Source organism: Drosophila sulfurigaster, chromosome 3 (assembly GCF_023558435.1).
Source record: "Drosophila sulfurigaster albostrigata strain 15112-1811.04 chromosome 3, ASM2355843v2, whole genome shotgun sequence".
In the NCBI taxonomy this organism is placed as follows: domain Eukaryota; kingdom Metazoa; phylum Arthropoda; class Insecta; order Diptera; family Drosophilidae; genus Drosophila; species Drosophila sulfurigaster.
The window spans coordinates 9,823,008-9,839,861 of NC_084883.1; the positions used below are offsets into that span (position 1 = coordinate 9,823,008).

Genomic DNA, 16,854 nt, shown 5'->3' on the forward strand with positions numbered 1-16,854 from the left:
CACTCACGCATACGCATACGCACACCAACACATGGACACACATACAAACAAACATAATGTATGTAATATGATGCATGTGGCAAGTATTTGCAATAATCAATTGAGTGTAAATCCCACAATTTGTTGTGTGTAAATTTTTCATAAAAAAAGTCAATCAATTCAAATGCTACAAGTTGAAAATGTTACACTCAACGGAAAATTATGCAAACACACATGCACATATGCATACACGCACACATCATGTGTATGGGCAAACAAATGTATGTTTGTATGGATGTGTGTACAGGTGTGTACATACGTATCCCATTATAAGGACGTGCGTTTGCCTTAAGACTTAAGCTAAGCATGCAGTTGTTGTATGTGGGATTTTAGTTGCTTTGATTTATGTGTATGCATGGACTTACATATATTTTTTGGTTTTCCTTTTTTTAGTATCATTTTTTTGTATCATTTTTATTTATATTGTTGTAGAAATATGTACGTTAAAAATATTTCCCATTCATCATCGTCAATCTCATCATCATATCATGTCAGATCAAACTCACAATTAACTTTTCTGCCTTTCTACTGCATTTACAATATAAAGTTTATAAAGTAGCCTAAAGATGTGAAATACTCGTATTACAATAATTTTTTTTTTTGTTTTTTTGTTTTTAATTATGAACTGGTTTTACTTAACTTAGTCTAGAGTTTTACATAATGTCAACGTCAAAGGAGAGACTTTTTTGTTGTTGTTGTTCTTTTTATGTTGAATTAATGTGTATTAGCTTTTTAAGCATTTTATGAAATATGGTCTCTATTTCATAAGCATTTACATATACATATAAGAGTTACGACTACCCGGCAAAGTAACCAAAGTTTTGTATGAATGTAGTACATACATACATCATCATCATTAAATTACTTAGCTGAATTCATTATCATAATCAATTTTGTGGTTTTATCTTATGAAATTCTCAATTAATTGGGATTATATTGGTTTATTGGTTTGTTTCCTTTTTCTCTTTCTTCTTCTTTTCATTAGTTAGTTTGTAAGTTTAGACAAGAATACAAACATATACTTGTACGATTTAAATGTATTCGTATGTTTGAATGCTCTTTTCGCCTGCAGTTCTTAATTTTGTATATAAAAATACAAAATACTTGTACATACTCGTAAATATGTCTGTAAGCATGGTTTATTTATTACACACTTACATAATTATATTAGATCATTTATCATTTTATATCAAATTCTTGCTCATTTATTATAGAGTCATTTTAAGCTTGAGTTAAGCTAAATATTTACACACAAACTGCAAAAACTTGTTTACCCAAAAAAAAGAAGCAAATAACTAATCTAATGAAAAGGAAATTTCAAGGAAATTAAATGGATTTTAAGATCAAGCACATATGTAGATGTGTGTGAAAACGTGAAAATGAATGGGAATGAAATGAAAAATTAGTTAACGATCAACATAATACAATCTTAGTAAATACATTATATTTTTGTCATATATACGTAAATTTATAAATATGTTTTTGCCAGGGTTTTCTTCATGGATTTAATGAGCACTAGAAGGCACAAAACGCTAACTAAACCAAATTTGTTTTCTTTTATGAATGTTTATTTTCTGTATGTTTTCCATTTCCATTTCCATATTCATATTCTTTTTGTTTATGTTTGTGTTCCTTGTTATAAGTATCGTAAGTACAAGAAGACTGCATGCATATACATACATATGTACATATGTATGTAAGTGCGATGCATTTTTAGTTCAAGATTACGAATTCGCTTTTCATCGAAACTTAAGATTTCCGTTATTTGATATTTACGTTTTGCTGAAACCGCCAAATTGATTTTCGAACCGAAATCTATACATACATTTGATGAATAAGAGGTGTTGGTGTTAAAGCAAAAAGGAATGATCAAAATAATGCATTCATAAATTGAGTTCTCATTTGCATTTGTATGCTCCCAAAATAGGGATTATCATCTTCATTCTACTCATATGTAGGATTTGACTGCAAAATGAATGTGGTCAATGTCAACCAAAATACTGGAGACTTTATCTGCTCACCGATGCAATTCATTGGACGGAAAACTATATATGTATGTATGTAATGCATATACAAAATGTACAGCGCATCGACTTGAACCATTGTAAAAATGTTGACTATCATCATCATTATCAATATCATCTTTGACTGGAAATGTGTGTGCGCGCTGCTCGTGTCTTTATATAAGAAATAAAATGTTTGCATCTCTTATAGTTCGGTTTTGTTTGTTGGTTCTGTTATAAGTAATCTTTCGAAGCCCTTGCAGACTCCAAATCTGTTCTAATTTTCTATCTATAATCGGATAATATCTTAGTAGATTTGAAGGTTTAACCTAGAAACCCTCATCCTCCTCCCATTTCGGTCACTTCCATTTACATTATCATTATCAATGGGTTTTTATGCAATTTGTTCGTCTGCTTGGGCTTTTTAATTTCGGCTAGCCGAGCATTTGTTCTTTGGTTTTTCTTTTTTTCTGTTTGTCTTTCATGTACGCATTGGTGTGCCTTATATAAATACACATTTACCGACTTAATTAAGCTTTTTAAAAGCCAATCAATTCATCAATTAATTAATTACAAAAATTTTGTTACTCATTTCATTTACTATATCTTCAATTTCCGTGGATTAAAGCTTTATACAACACACTGTTGAATCTTTCTTATATCTAGATGCATATTGGGCATTACGAATATAACTGTTGTTTTATATGGTGTACTAATGGAAAATGCATCTCGATTCCGATACTCTTCTGTCTAAATGACTTTATTTCACATCAAGGTGACAATTTACTTGTCACTTTGTTATTTATTTATTTTTTTTTTTTTCTTTTTGCGAGATTCAAAAGGTGTTTCCCAGAAAATTTTATTTACTGGCAAATCAGTAAATGAAAACAAGACTGTGTAACATAAAATAAAGATGTATTCAACTGAAGGAGGTTTTTTCTTTTGAACCCAAACGTCCTTGTCAAGTGATTAACCGAGAATATTTTCTATAAAACCAAAAGATAAATTATGAAAAACAAAGTTTGATTCATATTTATTTTACATGTACATATATGTATGTTTATATGATTTTCATCTTTCTTTTTTTTTACCACATATACATAGAGTGAAATTGTGTTTATTTAGATTTTTACATAAATAGTTGTTTGTTTTGTTGTTGATTATTTGTTTTGTGTTTTTCCCTTTCTGCAAATGTGCGCTGCATTTTGTTACTTTACTATCATTCTATAACTGTAGATTAAATTAAACTAAAATTTAAAAACAAAAACAAAACATTGTCTATAACATAAGCAAAACAGACTAACAAAATAATAATTAATATGTATAAGTATATTAAAAATATATGAAAAAATCAAGCTACATTCCTTACAAAATTTCACTTTTATCATTTTAAAATTTTACAATTGATAACAATTTATAATTTATGACAATAATTTGCGTGTTCTTTTCCTTTTCATTACTCCTCGTATAGTTTATGGAAAGTGCTTCATGGCATCAAGACCAGCTGCATTTGATATTAGTTGGTTTTTAGTTGCACGGTAAATATGTAAAACGTACAGGCATCAATTAGTTTCAAATATTGGTGATTATGACTGTTTGTTATTATTATTCATGTGGTGGTTGTTGTTGTTGTTGGTTTTTCTTTTTTCGTTTTTTGTTTTTCTGCTGTTTTTGTTAATTATAGTTATTCTGCAGCTATGAAATCTTTGACAAACGTACATGTTAATTATACTTAGGTAATATATAAATCTGGCCGCGATTTGTAAAATACAAATGCGATTATTAATTTGTTGTTTTGTTATTTCTTTTATCATTACATAATATAGTACTTAATCATCACGTTCATAATCGTTTCCCATTTTATGTATTAGTACGATTTGTAATTTACATTGAATGATTCTTTTTCGCAATACAAATTAATTTATTTATCATTACAAAGTTATGTAAGTATGTGCGTATGCTGTATGTATGTTTTGTATGCATGTATGTATATACATATATTATGGGCTTTGTATTTATAATATAAATATTTCAGTAAACAATTGTTACAGTATTTACGATGGTTCTTTTTCATCAAAACGAAAATACATTATACAGTTCGTTTATTATATCTGCATTTGATTTTCATTTCTTTTCTTTTTTTTGTTGTTTCTTTTAGTTTACAGGATTCTGTTTTTCTTCTTGTTTTAATGCGAGTGTGTATGTTTGTGTATATGTGCGTGAATATGTGTGTGTGTGTAATATTTAAATAATTATGAGAAACTTCTGACATATATTTTGTTTATGCAAAATTACTATTTGTTTATAAGTTACATTTTGTTGGTTGGTTTCAGTAAAATTTACGCTTCAGTACGACAAAAATTGTTTCCATTTGTTGTTCCTTTTAAGCTTTTGATTAAATTAAATTTATTTTGTTGTTTTTTTGTTTTTGCTTTTTTTCTTTCATTTTATTACAAAAGTTCTATAATAATGAATTTTAAATATTATTATTATTACGTTAATCGTACTTGGTATCAGAAGTTATTTGAATTTTGTTTTGTTTTTCATTTCTTTTTTTGTGCATTCCACACAAATTCAAATGTATACATCAATCAAATCGTGTTATCATAATTTTCATAATTTATGCTACATTCTTCTCTCTGTTCGGTTCCTGATGTTTACAATTTAAGAAACTTGTGTTTGGTTCTAATGCTTAATCTTCGGCAAACATCATTAGTTTTCTTCTCTTGTTTGTATCATTTTAATTAATATGCGAAAAAAGGAATTATGAATGTATGTATATATATTCATATTCATATATATATTTCTGTATACATATGTATATGTATATATACATACATATATCCACACATATATATATGTATACACTTATACATTTGTATATATATGTATATGTATAATAAAAATCACAAAAATAGTTTGCTGATCCAAATCCAGTTTAGACCAAATTGTATTCCTTAAGATTGGATTGCAGAATCGTGTCCTTTACAGCCGCAAACACAAACCTAATATTTTCAGTATCTAAAGGGGAAAACAAAATATGAAATCAACAGAATGCTTAAGTACTAATATACACTTAAATGGATTAATATTATATATGGGTAATTCTCTGGCTTTTAAAATATAAAAATCTATATCAAAACATTTTTTTATTTTGAAAATAGATTAATCTTATCACCTTACGTAAAGCCAAGAATGATTTTGGAATTATTTTTTCTGTTTAAACATAATTGCAAAAATGTAGGAATTCGTACGAAAAAACGAAAGATTTGCCAAAGAATTACCAATATTTAAATTTTGATTGTAACTGCCAAATAAGTGTGATAAGCAAATGGAAAATTGTTCTTACCTGTAGCACAGGTGAAATGAGAATAGATAATCTTTTCGGAATCTGGATTTAAGTCTACAAACATGCGCAGTATGAATTCACGGGCTGCTATTGCATCTCGCTGTGGACCTGTGAGCAATATATTAAATATTAGTTTTTCGTAATATAGCTATAATATTAATCACTTGCCATCGTATTCAGGAAAATAATCCACCAAATGCGAATACATGATTTTCTCTTCTAACAAATCTTTCTTGTTTAGGAAAAGAATAACTGATGAATTTTGGAACCACGGGTACGTAATTATAGTTCTAAATAAAGCTTTTGATTCCTCCATGCGGTTCTACAAAAAAAAAATGAATTTTATTATTAACCAAATTATTGTTATTATTAATGACGAACTCACCTCATTATCAGATTCAAACAAGATTTGATCATATTCCGATAACGCTACCAAAAATATGATCGAGGTGACATTTTCAAAACAATGAATCCACTTTCTTCTCTCAGAACGCTGTCCACCGACGTCCACCATTCTGCATATGAAAAACATTTGTAAATTATTGTGATCTTATATAAATTTTTGGTTTTATATGTTTAAAGTAATTACAATCATAGCAAATTAGAGGCATAAATAATGGTACAACAAAGCAACTTTTAAAGCAATTTTCTATAAGCAAAATATGTAGTTTTTCAAATATTTTTGTTTGGATACTACATACGTTATACGAGTATACGGATTATATTAGTATTTTAGCATCTTTCAGGCTGATAATAGCAACTTACTGACGTAGCACATTACTATAATTAAAAGGTTCCATTTGTTCGAAATTCAAATACCTAGACATGAGCGCTGATGGGATTCCAGACGTAGAGCACTAAATACTTGCTGCTCAGTGGGTAGGCAATCAGCATGTATAATTCGCCTAACTATTCACTGTTCCCATTCAACAATCCTCTGTAATCTTTAAGTCTCCCCATATACAAATCGGACACAATTTAGCTAATTTAAGCTTTTCATGCAAATGAATAGAGTTAAATAAAAACCTTCTTTTTGGTGAGATTAGAGTGAGTACCATTTAAAAGAATAGACAACCACCAAAAGAAGTTAAAGAATGACATAAAGTAGGCATGCAATTAATGTAGTTGACGTTTAGCTACCTAAATCTGATTTCTTCTAGATCGAAGGGATACTCAATGATCCCCGTTGTCGGCACACGAACTCGTAATATGTCTTGCTCAGTGGGTAAATAATCAGGTTGAGCCACACGATCGAGATCCATCAGATAACTGCAGACGATACACACAAGAATGTAATGAATATACATCAACAATAACAAATCAACTGATAAACTTACTATTTAGCGGAATCTGTCAATTGATATTCTCTTCGTCGATCATAGCACTCCTGTATGCCGGCATCGGACCATAGCGTTTTTATGGCATTCAAATACGGATCCTCAAATGTTGTTACTGTTTCATAATCAATGCTCATAACCAGATCAGCAAGATCCTGCAAATGAAATCCAGTTTAAATAAAAATTGGGAACACTAGGATAAAGTTTAAGTTACGTACTATATGTTCGCCAACACCGTAGGATATTTTGAGCATATCCATAGCCTTGATCATTGACTGCATTGCCATGAATATGTTCTGGAACACCAGCTTAATGTAGCCACGCTTATCATCGTCCGAGTATCCGCTGCCGTGTATAATGCGCATCTGTTTGATAAACGTTGACTTTCCGGACTCGCCCGTGCCTGTGAATACACAACAGTCAAATGGTGGCATTAGTTATAGAACCAGTAAGGAACCAGAAACGGCATTAACCACACGCATGTTGGGCTGGTAGGTAAAGCACTTTACTAATTAGCAAAAATGTGGTGATGCCAACCAACTTGGCGCAGTGAACTTGCATCTGCAAACAGGGAAACGAAACAATTGCATTAAGCCCCCGGCCCAGGTGAAATTCAATCACACTCATTGCTATCGCTGTAATGCACGCATACATACATATGTATATAGTACTGTGAGTGTTGTTGTTGTGCATCATTAATAAAGTTTTGCTTACTAATTGGCACATACGATGCACAAGGCAAAGCAAGCTGCTCTCTCTCTAACTAGCTTGGAGGCAAGGGAGTCATTGGCTTCGGTATATTTATAGGGGTCAAGGTCGATTGATAGATAGAATATACACGTTAATATATACTCACCCAGTAACAGGAGTTTAAGTTCTCGGCGTGCATCTCGTTTGTCGCGACGCAACTGTTTCTCGATTTCCTGATTGATCCGTTTTTGTTCCTTGGCCTCTTCTGATAAACAGCACTCCATGCTAACTGGATTTAAGGACGCTTACGCGTTCTACCGTCCCTGCTCGACGCTCCGTGACTTGGGCGAATCCTTATGAAACGACTTTATCGTTCAATTGTTATGTGTATTCCGCTCTCCCCTCTTGCAATTTTGCACAATGTTGCTAATGAAAATGATATATATATATATTGCAGCTTTTTGTGTCCCGTTCTTTGAATACTCGTGTTTTTGGAGCAACTTCACAATTTTCGATTAGCCAAAAATTTCCGTTAATTCCGTAGTTGTTTTTGCTCTCTAATGTAAATTGTTGTATGTTTATTCCTTTTTTTATTTTAATTTCGATTTAGTTGCTCTTGAGCATTTGTACTTTGGCGTTTCTCGCTGTTTCCTACGACACTCAGGCTCTCTTTGGCTATTGCTTACTTTGCTTCAAAGGCTTCGATGGGATTTGTGAGTGTGTGTGTTGTGTGTTGTGTATGTGTATGTGTGTGTGTGTGTGTGAGTGCGTAATGAGGGATTAGTTTACTCAGTTGACTATATTCTTGACCAGACTTCGACGCATCTCACTGACAATGGAGAATACGAATACGATGACCACATTGAACAGGACGACTTCAACTGATTAACGTAATATCTGGATATCTATAAACACCTGCAAGAAAAACAGAGAAACTATTAATACATTGAACTCAGTTTAGTCACATCACAAAAGTTTTATACCTTTGAGTAAAAGGGAAAGTGCTTACATTAGATCTGAACTATAGTCTCGCAATTAGCAATACCCTAACAATTTTGGTGGGCGGACAGCAGCTTCAATTTATAAAAACTGACGACAAAAACAAGATTTTAACAAACGTCTGTGAATTATTGTTCGTAGATATTGTTGGCCTTGCCTATGTTCCATGTGCATTCCGCATGAAACTGGATTCATTTCCCTATCAGGGGTCATAAGATGAAAGAGTGATCAGTGTAATGCTAATTACTAAACAGTACACTTTCCACCATTTGGTGTTGGTGGACGAATTAGCTAAATAGGGTATTTATATTTAATCACACATTTGTGTATGTTTACATATACACATTGGCTTAGCTGCATGTAAATAAAAAACAATTATTAATTTACGAAAACTAGTATTTGAAAGGCATTCCTAGACGCCCACGCAGCGTAATAAGCATGTAAACAACTTAAATGATTCCAGGAAATTTGAACATAAAATAAGCAAATTCATTTGTATACTTAATATACATATTTGTATGAATATTCAAAAGGCAATCATGTTGCAATTTCGATTGGTTTTGCAAAAAGAGATGAGAGCAAACCTTTAATAGCGGCTTTAAAGATACATCTAATTGGAACACACATCAACAGATGTGTGTTTTGTTCATAAATCAACGTCATCCCATCTCAGTTTGTGGGAACAGGTGGTTGAGGAAATTATCAGACATGCTAGACAACAGTAGCACCAGTGAGATAACGAAACTCGAGATAAATTGCATATTTCTACACGATTTGATGTCATCTTGATAAAAGACATCAAGAGTGTCGTCGTTCTGCAGGTCGTTAAAAAAGTTCAAAATGTTTCTCCTATTATTGTATGTGGTTGATCGTCACCTTTTTCTCAAGAGAGGAAAAGAACAAACAAACAAAGATTTTTAATGGGTTTGTCGCAAGCTCCCTGGCCAAACATTATCCGATTTATCCACTCAACAACCCACAACTCATAATAAGGGTAAGAGTTAATTATTTGGCGATTACTCACTGAGCTGCATTATTATTCATACCTCTTATTAGACATCCTAAATGAATACAACTTTAGACTAGTATTACCCAAATGTTAATCAACAAGTGGCTTGGATATTAAGTGAGTAAGTACATATCATACTTACACATTAAGTCGCTCGATTCAGTTCTGTTATATTCTTGCTGTTGTTGTAGTTGTTGTTATTGTGAGACATGAACAAATCTAATTGTAAGTAGAGTCGACGACGAACACGACAACAACGAAGACGATGCAGTTTATGAATAGATTATCCAATGGGTCGGGGTCTGTTGCTTTTCATAACTTTCTTTTTGTTGTTAATCAAGTAAATCTGTGGTCGTTATATATGGTCTGGCACTAAATAATAATAACAATAATAATAATAATTTTGTTGTTGGTTGTGTTGTTTCGTATTATTTCCCTGCAGTTACTTTAAATCGGTGTCGTTTTGGATATATATGTATTTAGGTAAATACATCTACACACAATTTTATATTATAGTATGTTTGTATTTATGTAAGTAATGTATAATTCCTATGTGGTTATGCTTTACGAGTTGTTGAGGTGATGTTTCCGTTACTTTACGATGTGCGGTTTTCAATCGTTATCGTTAGAGTTTTTAGTTGCGTTTGGAAAACATTAGTTACAAGGAACGTGTATAGTTGTTGCTTGCATACGCGACTACGTATTTTTCTATATTATTTACTGGTGCATTTACTTGCCAACTTTTTTCCTTTTTGTCGTGTTTTTCCACTATTCGCGCTTTTCGCGTTATTTCGTTTCGTTTTTATTTACCAGCAGTTTATAAATGCAACGAAGATTTGTAATAATCGTTAGTTAGGTGATTGAGAACAGAAACTGTATATAACGACGAGCGAGCACAATGGTTATGTTTTTCGTTCGCTTCCTGCTCCCTTGAGTTTTCGAATTTCATTCACACGCAAAACTTAAAAGCTCCTTTTGTATTTAATTTTCTGCATACTTTATGCTTCTTGTATTTGTTTATTTTCCGGTATGCAGTGGAACTACAAGTATAAGAGAACAGGTAGATGCATATTTTAGCTATGAATGGATGAACACTTCTATCTATATTTTATAGAGCGAGCAACAGCAGCAGCACACCATCAGTGAAGTCAATCCACACATACACTGAGGCACACAAACACACACACACATACACCCCACCCACAGCTAAGAGGCAGACTCTTTTCTATAACTAATTCTATTAAAACCGAGCCGAAAATGGCATGCCAACTAATCTAATGCGCTAATTACAGAAGCCGATTTGTTGTTGCGTTTTCAATATATATTGCAATAATAGGACACAATAACATTAACTTTTATGTCGATATATGTATGTATGTAAGTAGCTCCCTCCTCCCACTGTATTGGCAATGGGGGAAAAAATATACGACTACATCGCCTCATCGCAAAATGTGCTAAATAATGCCGAAACATGCTGTTTGCTGAGGCAAGCAGTGCAATGTAGTGTTGTCACCGCTAAATTTGGCAGTACTAATATCTTAATATGCAGTTTTGCCAAAAAAAAAACAAAAGATGCATTTGTCGGTAAATAAATTGCATAATTGAAGAATTAAACATTTTAAATTCAACTTAATAACCGTCAGCATAAAAGCAAAATGCAAATAAGACATACAGATATCACTGATAGGATAGATAGATAGCGCCCCGTAGCTGTATAGCTGTTTCGCTCGCACTTCTATACACACACGCGCACTGCTATACACACAGAGCGAGGGCGAGGCAAAAACGAATATGAAAAAAAAATTTTGGACTGAAAAATTTCGGTTCTTGCACGCCAAATTGTATTTAACAATCTCTCTGTCCCTCACACTTTTCAACAATGACCGAACTGCTTCTGTATTGCAACGAATTGTATTCGCACGCCCCAAATATATGTACATATGCAGATACGATTGATTCTTTGCAAAGTTGGGACTAATATTCTTGCACTGGCTGCTGCTGGTTTTGTCGGTGTGTCGATTTCCATGCGAAACTCACAACATATTTGATTTTGCATTTTTCGATTAACGTTAGCGCACGTCCCGTAGAAACTTTTTTGATTTGTCAACTCTAAAATTTTCTTAAGTATTTACACTTTTTTATTAACGCAACACCAACACACACGAAATAGTCACCGACATAGGAGCATGATTACAAGAAACTTACAAGGTGGCGCTTAGATATGCGCAATTTAGACTGCGCAAAATTTTTGACGTCATACGTTTACATTTTCGAACGCGTGACCGCATCTTCAGTTTAAGCATATTCTATTTTACGACAAAAAGTATACTAAAACAAGAGCGCACATTTTCAAATGGCATTTTTCGTAATTTTTCAAAGAACTAGGGTTGTTACGAATTAAAATATTGATTGAAATATTATATTTTTCCGTAGTCTTTTTATTTATATAAAAAATTTTTGCGACCAAGTTGCACATTTTAATATACCAAATGATTTTTTGCACTTGTGTTTGTTGGCGAGGGCTGCAAAAGTTTAGCCTAGTAAATTCATCGAGTATACATTTTAAAATCGAAAAGTATGACCAGACCTTAGATCTTAAATAAAACGATTAAGGCAGTTGAAAACGCTATCTAACCAAAATCTATTTGATTATATATTATTTATTTGTACTATGGATTTTACAAGTACATAGACTACTAATGGAATGGATACATAAACAAATTATTTCCTACCGAAATGATTTATTTTAAGATATGTTTATGGATTCTAATAAATTGCTCATAATCGTATTTTTTACAGCGGCGAAGACGAGTTTCATGTTAGAAGTATCTGTTATATTGAAGAAAAATGATTTCCAAAGTTAGTCAAAGTGTTGTATTAAATTAAATAACAACATATACTTGCCCGTAGCGCATGTGTAATGACAATAGAGGTCCCTCTCGTAGTCGTGGTTCAAACTAAGAAACATCCTTCGAATGAAGTCACGGGCTGCCTTTGAATCGCCCTTTGGTCCTATTTGCGAATTTATAACAAAATAAAAAAATTAGTTATTAACTGTCAATACTATGAAATTATTGTCCTTACCTTCATACAGAGGATAAAATTTCACCAATTGTTTGTCTTGATCTTTGATTTGATCCTCAAACAGATCTATCTTGTTAAGAAACAGAACAAACGCTGATTTTTCGAACCAGTGGGAATTAACTATGGTTTCGAATAAAGCTTTCGATTCCTCCATTCTATTCTACAATATAAAGAGTATTAAACAGCAAACTAATTGAATAAATGTCAGTATGTTTAAACTTACAACATTTTCGGATTCACACAAATTTTGATCGTACTCGGAAATTGCCACCAAAAATATTATAAGGTCTACATTCTCGAAGCAATGGATCCATTTCTTACGTTCCGAGCGCTGTCCACCTACGTCAACCATACTGCAATTTATTTGTTAGTATTGGATCGTATTTGTTATGATAGATATGGTAATATACCGGATTACAAATCGATCCATTTTAATATCGTATTGATTGATTCCAGTTGTCGCTGAACGTACTCGCAAAATATCCTGTTCACTCGGTATATAATCGGGCTTTTCAATTCGTTCTATTTCACAGAGAAAGCTGTGTAGATAAAAAAGAAAGCAATGAATTGTTTAAACTCTTGACTTAATTCAATGTTTTACGAACTATTCTGCAGAATCCATTAAATAATATTCTTTTCGACGACTATAACACTTCTGTATGCCAAAATCCTTCCAAAGACATTTAATGGCACTCAAAAAGGGATCTTTCAAGGTTTTCATTGTGTCACAATCAACTAACGAAACGAGCTCAGCGCAATCCTGCAATTAAAATACAATTTTATTTCGAAATTGGAAAGAATATTGTTCACGTCTTACAATATTTTTAACATCACTATAGGATATTTCAAGTTCGTCCATAGCCTTGATCATTGACTGCATAGCCATGAATATGTTTCGGTACACAGTCCTAGTGTAGCTAAGCTTCTCTTCGTTCGAAAACTCATCGTTATTTATAATGCGCATTTGTTTGAGAAACGTTGTTTTTCCCGATTCACCCGTACCTGAGAACACAAAATTAAAACTAATACCTCAACCAGCGTATTAAACGTATGCATGTGACTAATTAATATATGTGGTATATTTAGTTTACATATTTAAATAAATATACCACAAATATTACAAAGATATTTTTGAACGGTATATTTATAATTAATTATTTGAATTTAATACCGACAATTGAAATCACTGATTAAACATTGTATTAGTCACTATTTATATAAAGATAATAGGGTTATAAAGAAAATATTATAAATTATTTTCACAACTAGTCCAAATAAATGTTTTCAAGAACTAAACACAAAAATATATGTATATGTATGTTATGAAGCACCGTTTTACATGAGATATAAATGTTATACTTGCCCAGCAATAGGAGTTTAATAAAATATTTCATTTTCTTTCTGTCTGCTTTGATAATTTTCTCAATCTCCTCGTTTATTCGCCTGCTTTCCTTTTGATCTTCTGATAACCAACATGACATGATTATTGGTCAATAATCAAAGTATACATATAATAGCACTTCAGTTACAATTATTATATATAAGAAGCTCCTTATTCACAAAAAGCACCCAACTACTCTTGATGATCCGCTGTCAACTACTGAGCAATATAAAAATCTACTATATACAACACATTTTATTGTGGCTTTTCAGTATAAATGCTTATATATATATCAATATGCGGGTGAGGAACAAAAGCTTTTTATCTCGCTCTAACTCAAATTAGAATCATGATTAAGCTTAAAGGCTAAGACGACTGCGATATACCCTTAATGAATCTACTAATATAGCATTAATACCTTCATGGAAATTAAGAACGAATTCTTGTCGATTATTAATTTTTCCGCCTACGTTTGTTGACTGGAACTGCAGAAACTTTTGCTTTGACTTTACATTTAGTAAATTCATTGAACTAGGATCTAATTGAAGTTTATTCTATTTATTTTAATTATAAATTATATATATTTATAGATTACTAATGTGATGGATTTATGATGAACTATTTGTTAAGATATTACTTGTTAAGAAGAACAGAAGAAATCCAGATTTTGTGAACCAGTGTAAATTAACTAAGGTTTCAAATAAAGCTTTCGATGCCTCCATTCTATTCTTTTATATAAGAATCATTAAACAGCAGACCCATTGAATAAATGTCAGTATGTTTAAACTTACAACATTTTCGGATTCAAACAAATTTTGATCGTACTCGGAAATTGCCACCAAAAATATTATAATGTTTACATTCTCAAAGCATTTTCTTCGTCCCGAACGCTGTCCACCTATGTCAACCATACTGCAATTTATTTGTTAGTGTTAGATCGTATTTGTTATAATAGATATTGTGATACAGAAGACTATAAATTGTCCAATTTTAAAGTCGTATTCTTCGATAATATATAAAGATAAAATAGATTTCTAGTACTAAAATGACAATAATTTAAATTTATAATCGGTATAGAACTAAAATAATATTTAGTTTACCCATCAATAAGATTTAGATAACTTTCTTCATAAAATTTTCATTGCTTATTCGTCCCTTTTACTTGGTCTTTTTATATGAGTTATATGGCATGATTACTAGAAAAAAGGCGGCTTATTTGGCCGATTTTCAATTAATAATAAGTAGAGCTTCAGTAAATAGTTGTCTATTCATAAACGGGCACCCAACTACTCTTGATGTTTCGCTGTCAAGTACTGAGCAATATAAAAAGTGACCATATAACTTACAACAAAATTTGTGGTTTTTCAGAATAAATACTTATACACACATAGTTCTAACTTCATTTAGAATCATGTTATATCCTAAATAAATATTACATACTAATATCACCTATTCTGGTTTTTAGTTTATATGCGGGTGAGGAACAAAAGCTTTCTGTCTCTAAATCAAATTAGAACCATGATTAATCCTAAAGGGTAAGACGACTGCGATATACCCTTAATGAATCTACTAATATAGCATTAATACCTTCATGCGAATTAAGAACAAATTCCTGTCGATTGTTAATTTTTCCGCCTACGTTTGTTGACTGGAATTGCAGAAAGTTTAGCTTTGATTTCACATTTAGTAAATTCATTGAACTAGGATCTAATTGAAGTTTATACTATTTATTTCAATTATAAATTATATTATGAACTAATTGTTAACTTATTAGTTAATCTTAAAATACGCTTTTGGTCGAATAAATTATTCATAATCAAATCTTTCACTGCGTCGAATAAATGTGTAAGACACGTTGTACGAGTCAGTGTTTAAACTTACAACATTTTCGAAATCAAACAAATTTTGAACGAACACGGAAATTGCCACCAAAAATATTCTCAAAGCAATGGATCCATTTCCTTCGTCCCGAACGCTGTCCACCTACATATGTCAACCATACTGCATTTAATTTTCATTGCTTATTCGTCCCTTTTACTTGGCCTTTTAAGATGAGTGACATGGCATGATTACTAGGAAAAATGACGCTTATTTGTCCGATTTTCAATTAATATCGACAAGTAGAGCTTCATCAAGTATTTATTTATTCACAAACGGGTACCCAACTACTCTTGATGCTCCGCCGTCAAGTACTGAGCAATATAAAAAGTGACCATATACTCGTAACATACAACACAATTTGTGGTTTTTCAGTATAATTTATTTATACACACATAGAACAATAAGTATTTTTTTCGCTCTAACTTCTTTTAGAATCATGTTAAAATAAATAATTACATACTAAATAAATAAATCATACTAATATCACCTGTTCTGGTTTTTAGTTTCCAATTACAATATGTAAATTAGGAATTATTCAGAATCGAAATACTTACTTTTTTTAGAAATTCGACAAAAATAATGAAAAACTCTTCTTGTTTGTTTAATCTATGTTTTATTTGATTTTCTGTAATTTATTATCATTTGTTCAATGTGTCCATGCGATAAATAAATGTTTAAATAATATTAAAATAATAACTTTACAATACACATTTCAACAAGTAAGAAAGCTACAGTCGAGTGTACTCGACTGTGAGATACCTGCTACCCATTTTAAATAAAAGCAATATATTTTGCGATGCTATTCTCAAAATATACCAAATATACTGCAAAAATACTAAAAATATACCAAATTGTATATGTGGTATATCGATATAGTACCGCATTCAAAATATACCATAGACGGCTCAATACACCAGATTGTCAGTCAAAGCAACTAAGACCCCTAGTAAGTAGTCGTTTTTGCCCATACAAAAGTATTTCTTTAATAACTTCGACAATTTTTATCTGATCGCAACCAAATTTTCAGGAATCGTAACTATTATAGTTATTATTATATATACCAACAGGAAATGTATGTAACA

At 31.6% G+C, this 16,854-nt stretch overlaps 2 protein-coding genes across 3 annotated transcripts; both read right to left on the reverse strand.

Annotated features, from left to right (window-relative positions):
• Window positions 1-450: 450 nt before the first annotated feature.
• Window positions 451-11,618, reverse strand: LOC133846522 (guanine nucleotide-binding protein G(q) subunit alpha). Of its 2 annotated transcripts, XM_062281544.1 has the most exons (10): window positions 11,464-11,616; window positions 9,569-10,466; window positions 7,585-8,333; window positions 6,947-7,131; window positions 6,729-6,883; window positions 6,532-6,660; window positions 5,777-5,906; window positions 5,560-5,713; window positions 5,392-5,499; window positions 451-5,063 (listed from the first exon to the last, which is right to left on the reverse strand). In XM_062281544.1, the coding sequence occupies exons 3-10, from the start codon at window positions 7,700-7,702 to the stop codon at window positions 4,981-4,983; spliced, it is 1,062 nt and encodes a 353-aa protein (XP_062137528.1). In that variant the 5' UTR covers window positions 7,703-8,333; window positions 9,569-10,466; window positions 11,464-11,616; the 3' UTR covers window positions 451-4,980. The 2 variants fall into 2 exon arrangements, with proteins under 2 accessions (XP_062137528.1, XP_062137529.1); XM_062281545.1 differs by lacking the exons at window positions 451-5,063; window positions 5,392-5,499; window positions 5,560-5,713; window positions 5,777-5,906 and adding an exon at window positions 6,234-6,420 and having other exon boundaries at window positions 11,464-11,618.
• Window positions 11,619-12,131: 513 nt separating this feature from the next.
• LOC133846521 (G protein alpha q subunit-like) lies at window positions 12,132-14,104 on the reverse strand. Its single transcript, XM_062281543.1, has 8 exons — window positions 13,874-14,104; window positions 13,328-13,512; window positions 13,116-13,270; window positions 12,921-13,049; window positions 12,734-12,863; window positions 12,511-12,670; window positions 12,331-12,438; window positions 12,132-12,255 (listed from the first exon to the last, which is right to left on the reverse strand). The coding sequence occupies exons 1-8, from the start codon at window positions 13,989-13,991 to the stop codon at window positions 12,173-12,175; spliced, it is 1,068 nt and encodes a 355-aa protein (XP_062137527.1). The 5' UTR covers window positions 13,992-14,104; the 3' UTR covers window positions 12,132-12,172.
• Window positions 14,105-16,854: the final 2,750 nt, after the last annotated feature.

What these genes read in the sequence shown, in the direction of transcription:
- LOC133846522 (XM_062281544.1), bottom strand. Translation starts at nt 7,702, where the DNA reads ATGGAGTGCTGTTTATCAGAAGAGGCCAAGGAACAAAAACGGATCAAT. An exon ending in TTGACAGATTCCGCTAAATA is followed by an intron (nt 6,661 to 6,728) that starts GTAAGTTTATCA and finishes TATCGTCTGCAG; the next exon opens with TTATCTGATGGATCTCGATC. An exon ending in TTATTTTCCTGAATACGATG is followed by an intron (nt 5,500 to 5,559) that starts GCAAGTGATTAA and finishes TATTGCTCACAG; the next exon opens with GTCCACAGCGAGATGCAATA.
- LOC133846521 (XM_062281543.1), bottom strand. Translation starts at nt 13,991, where the DNA reads ATGTCATGTTGGTTATCAGAAGATCAAAAGGAAAGCAGGCGAATAAAC. An exon ending in TATTAAACTCCTATTGCTGG is followed by an intron (nt 13,513 to 13,873) that starts GCAAGTATAACA and finishes TTGTGTTCTCAG; the next exon opens with GTACGGGTGAATCGGGAAAA. An exon ending in ATTTTATCCTCTGTATGAAG is followed by an intron (nt 12,439 to 12,510) that starts GTAAGGACAATA and finishes ATTCGCAAATAG; the next exon opens with GACCAAAGGGCGATTCAAAG.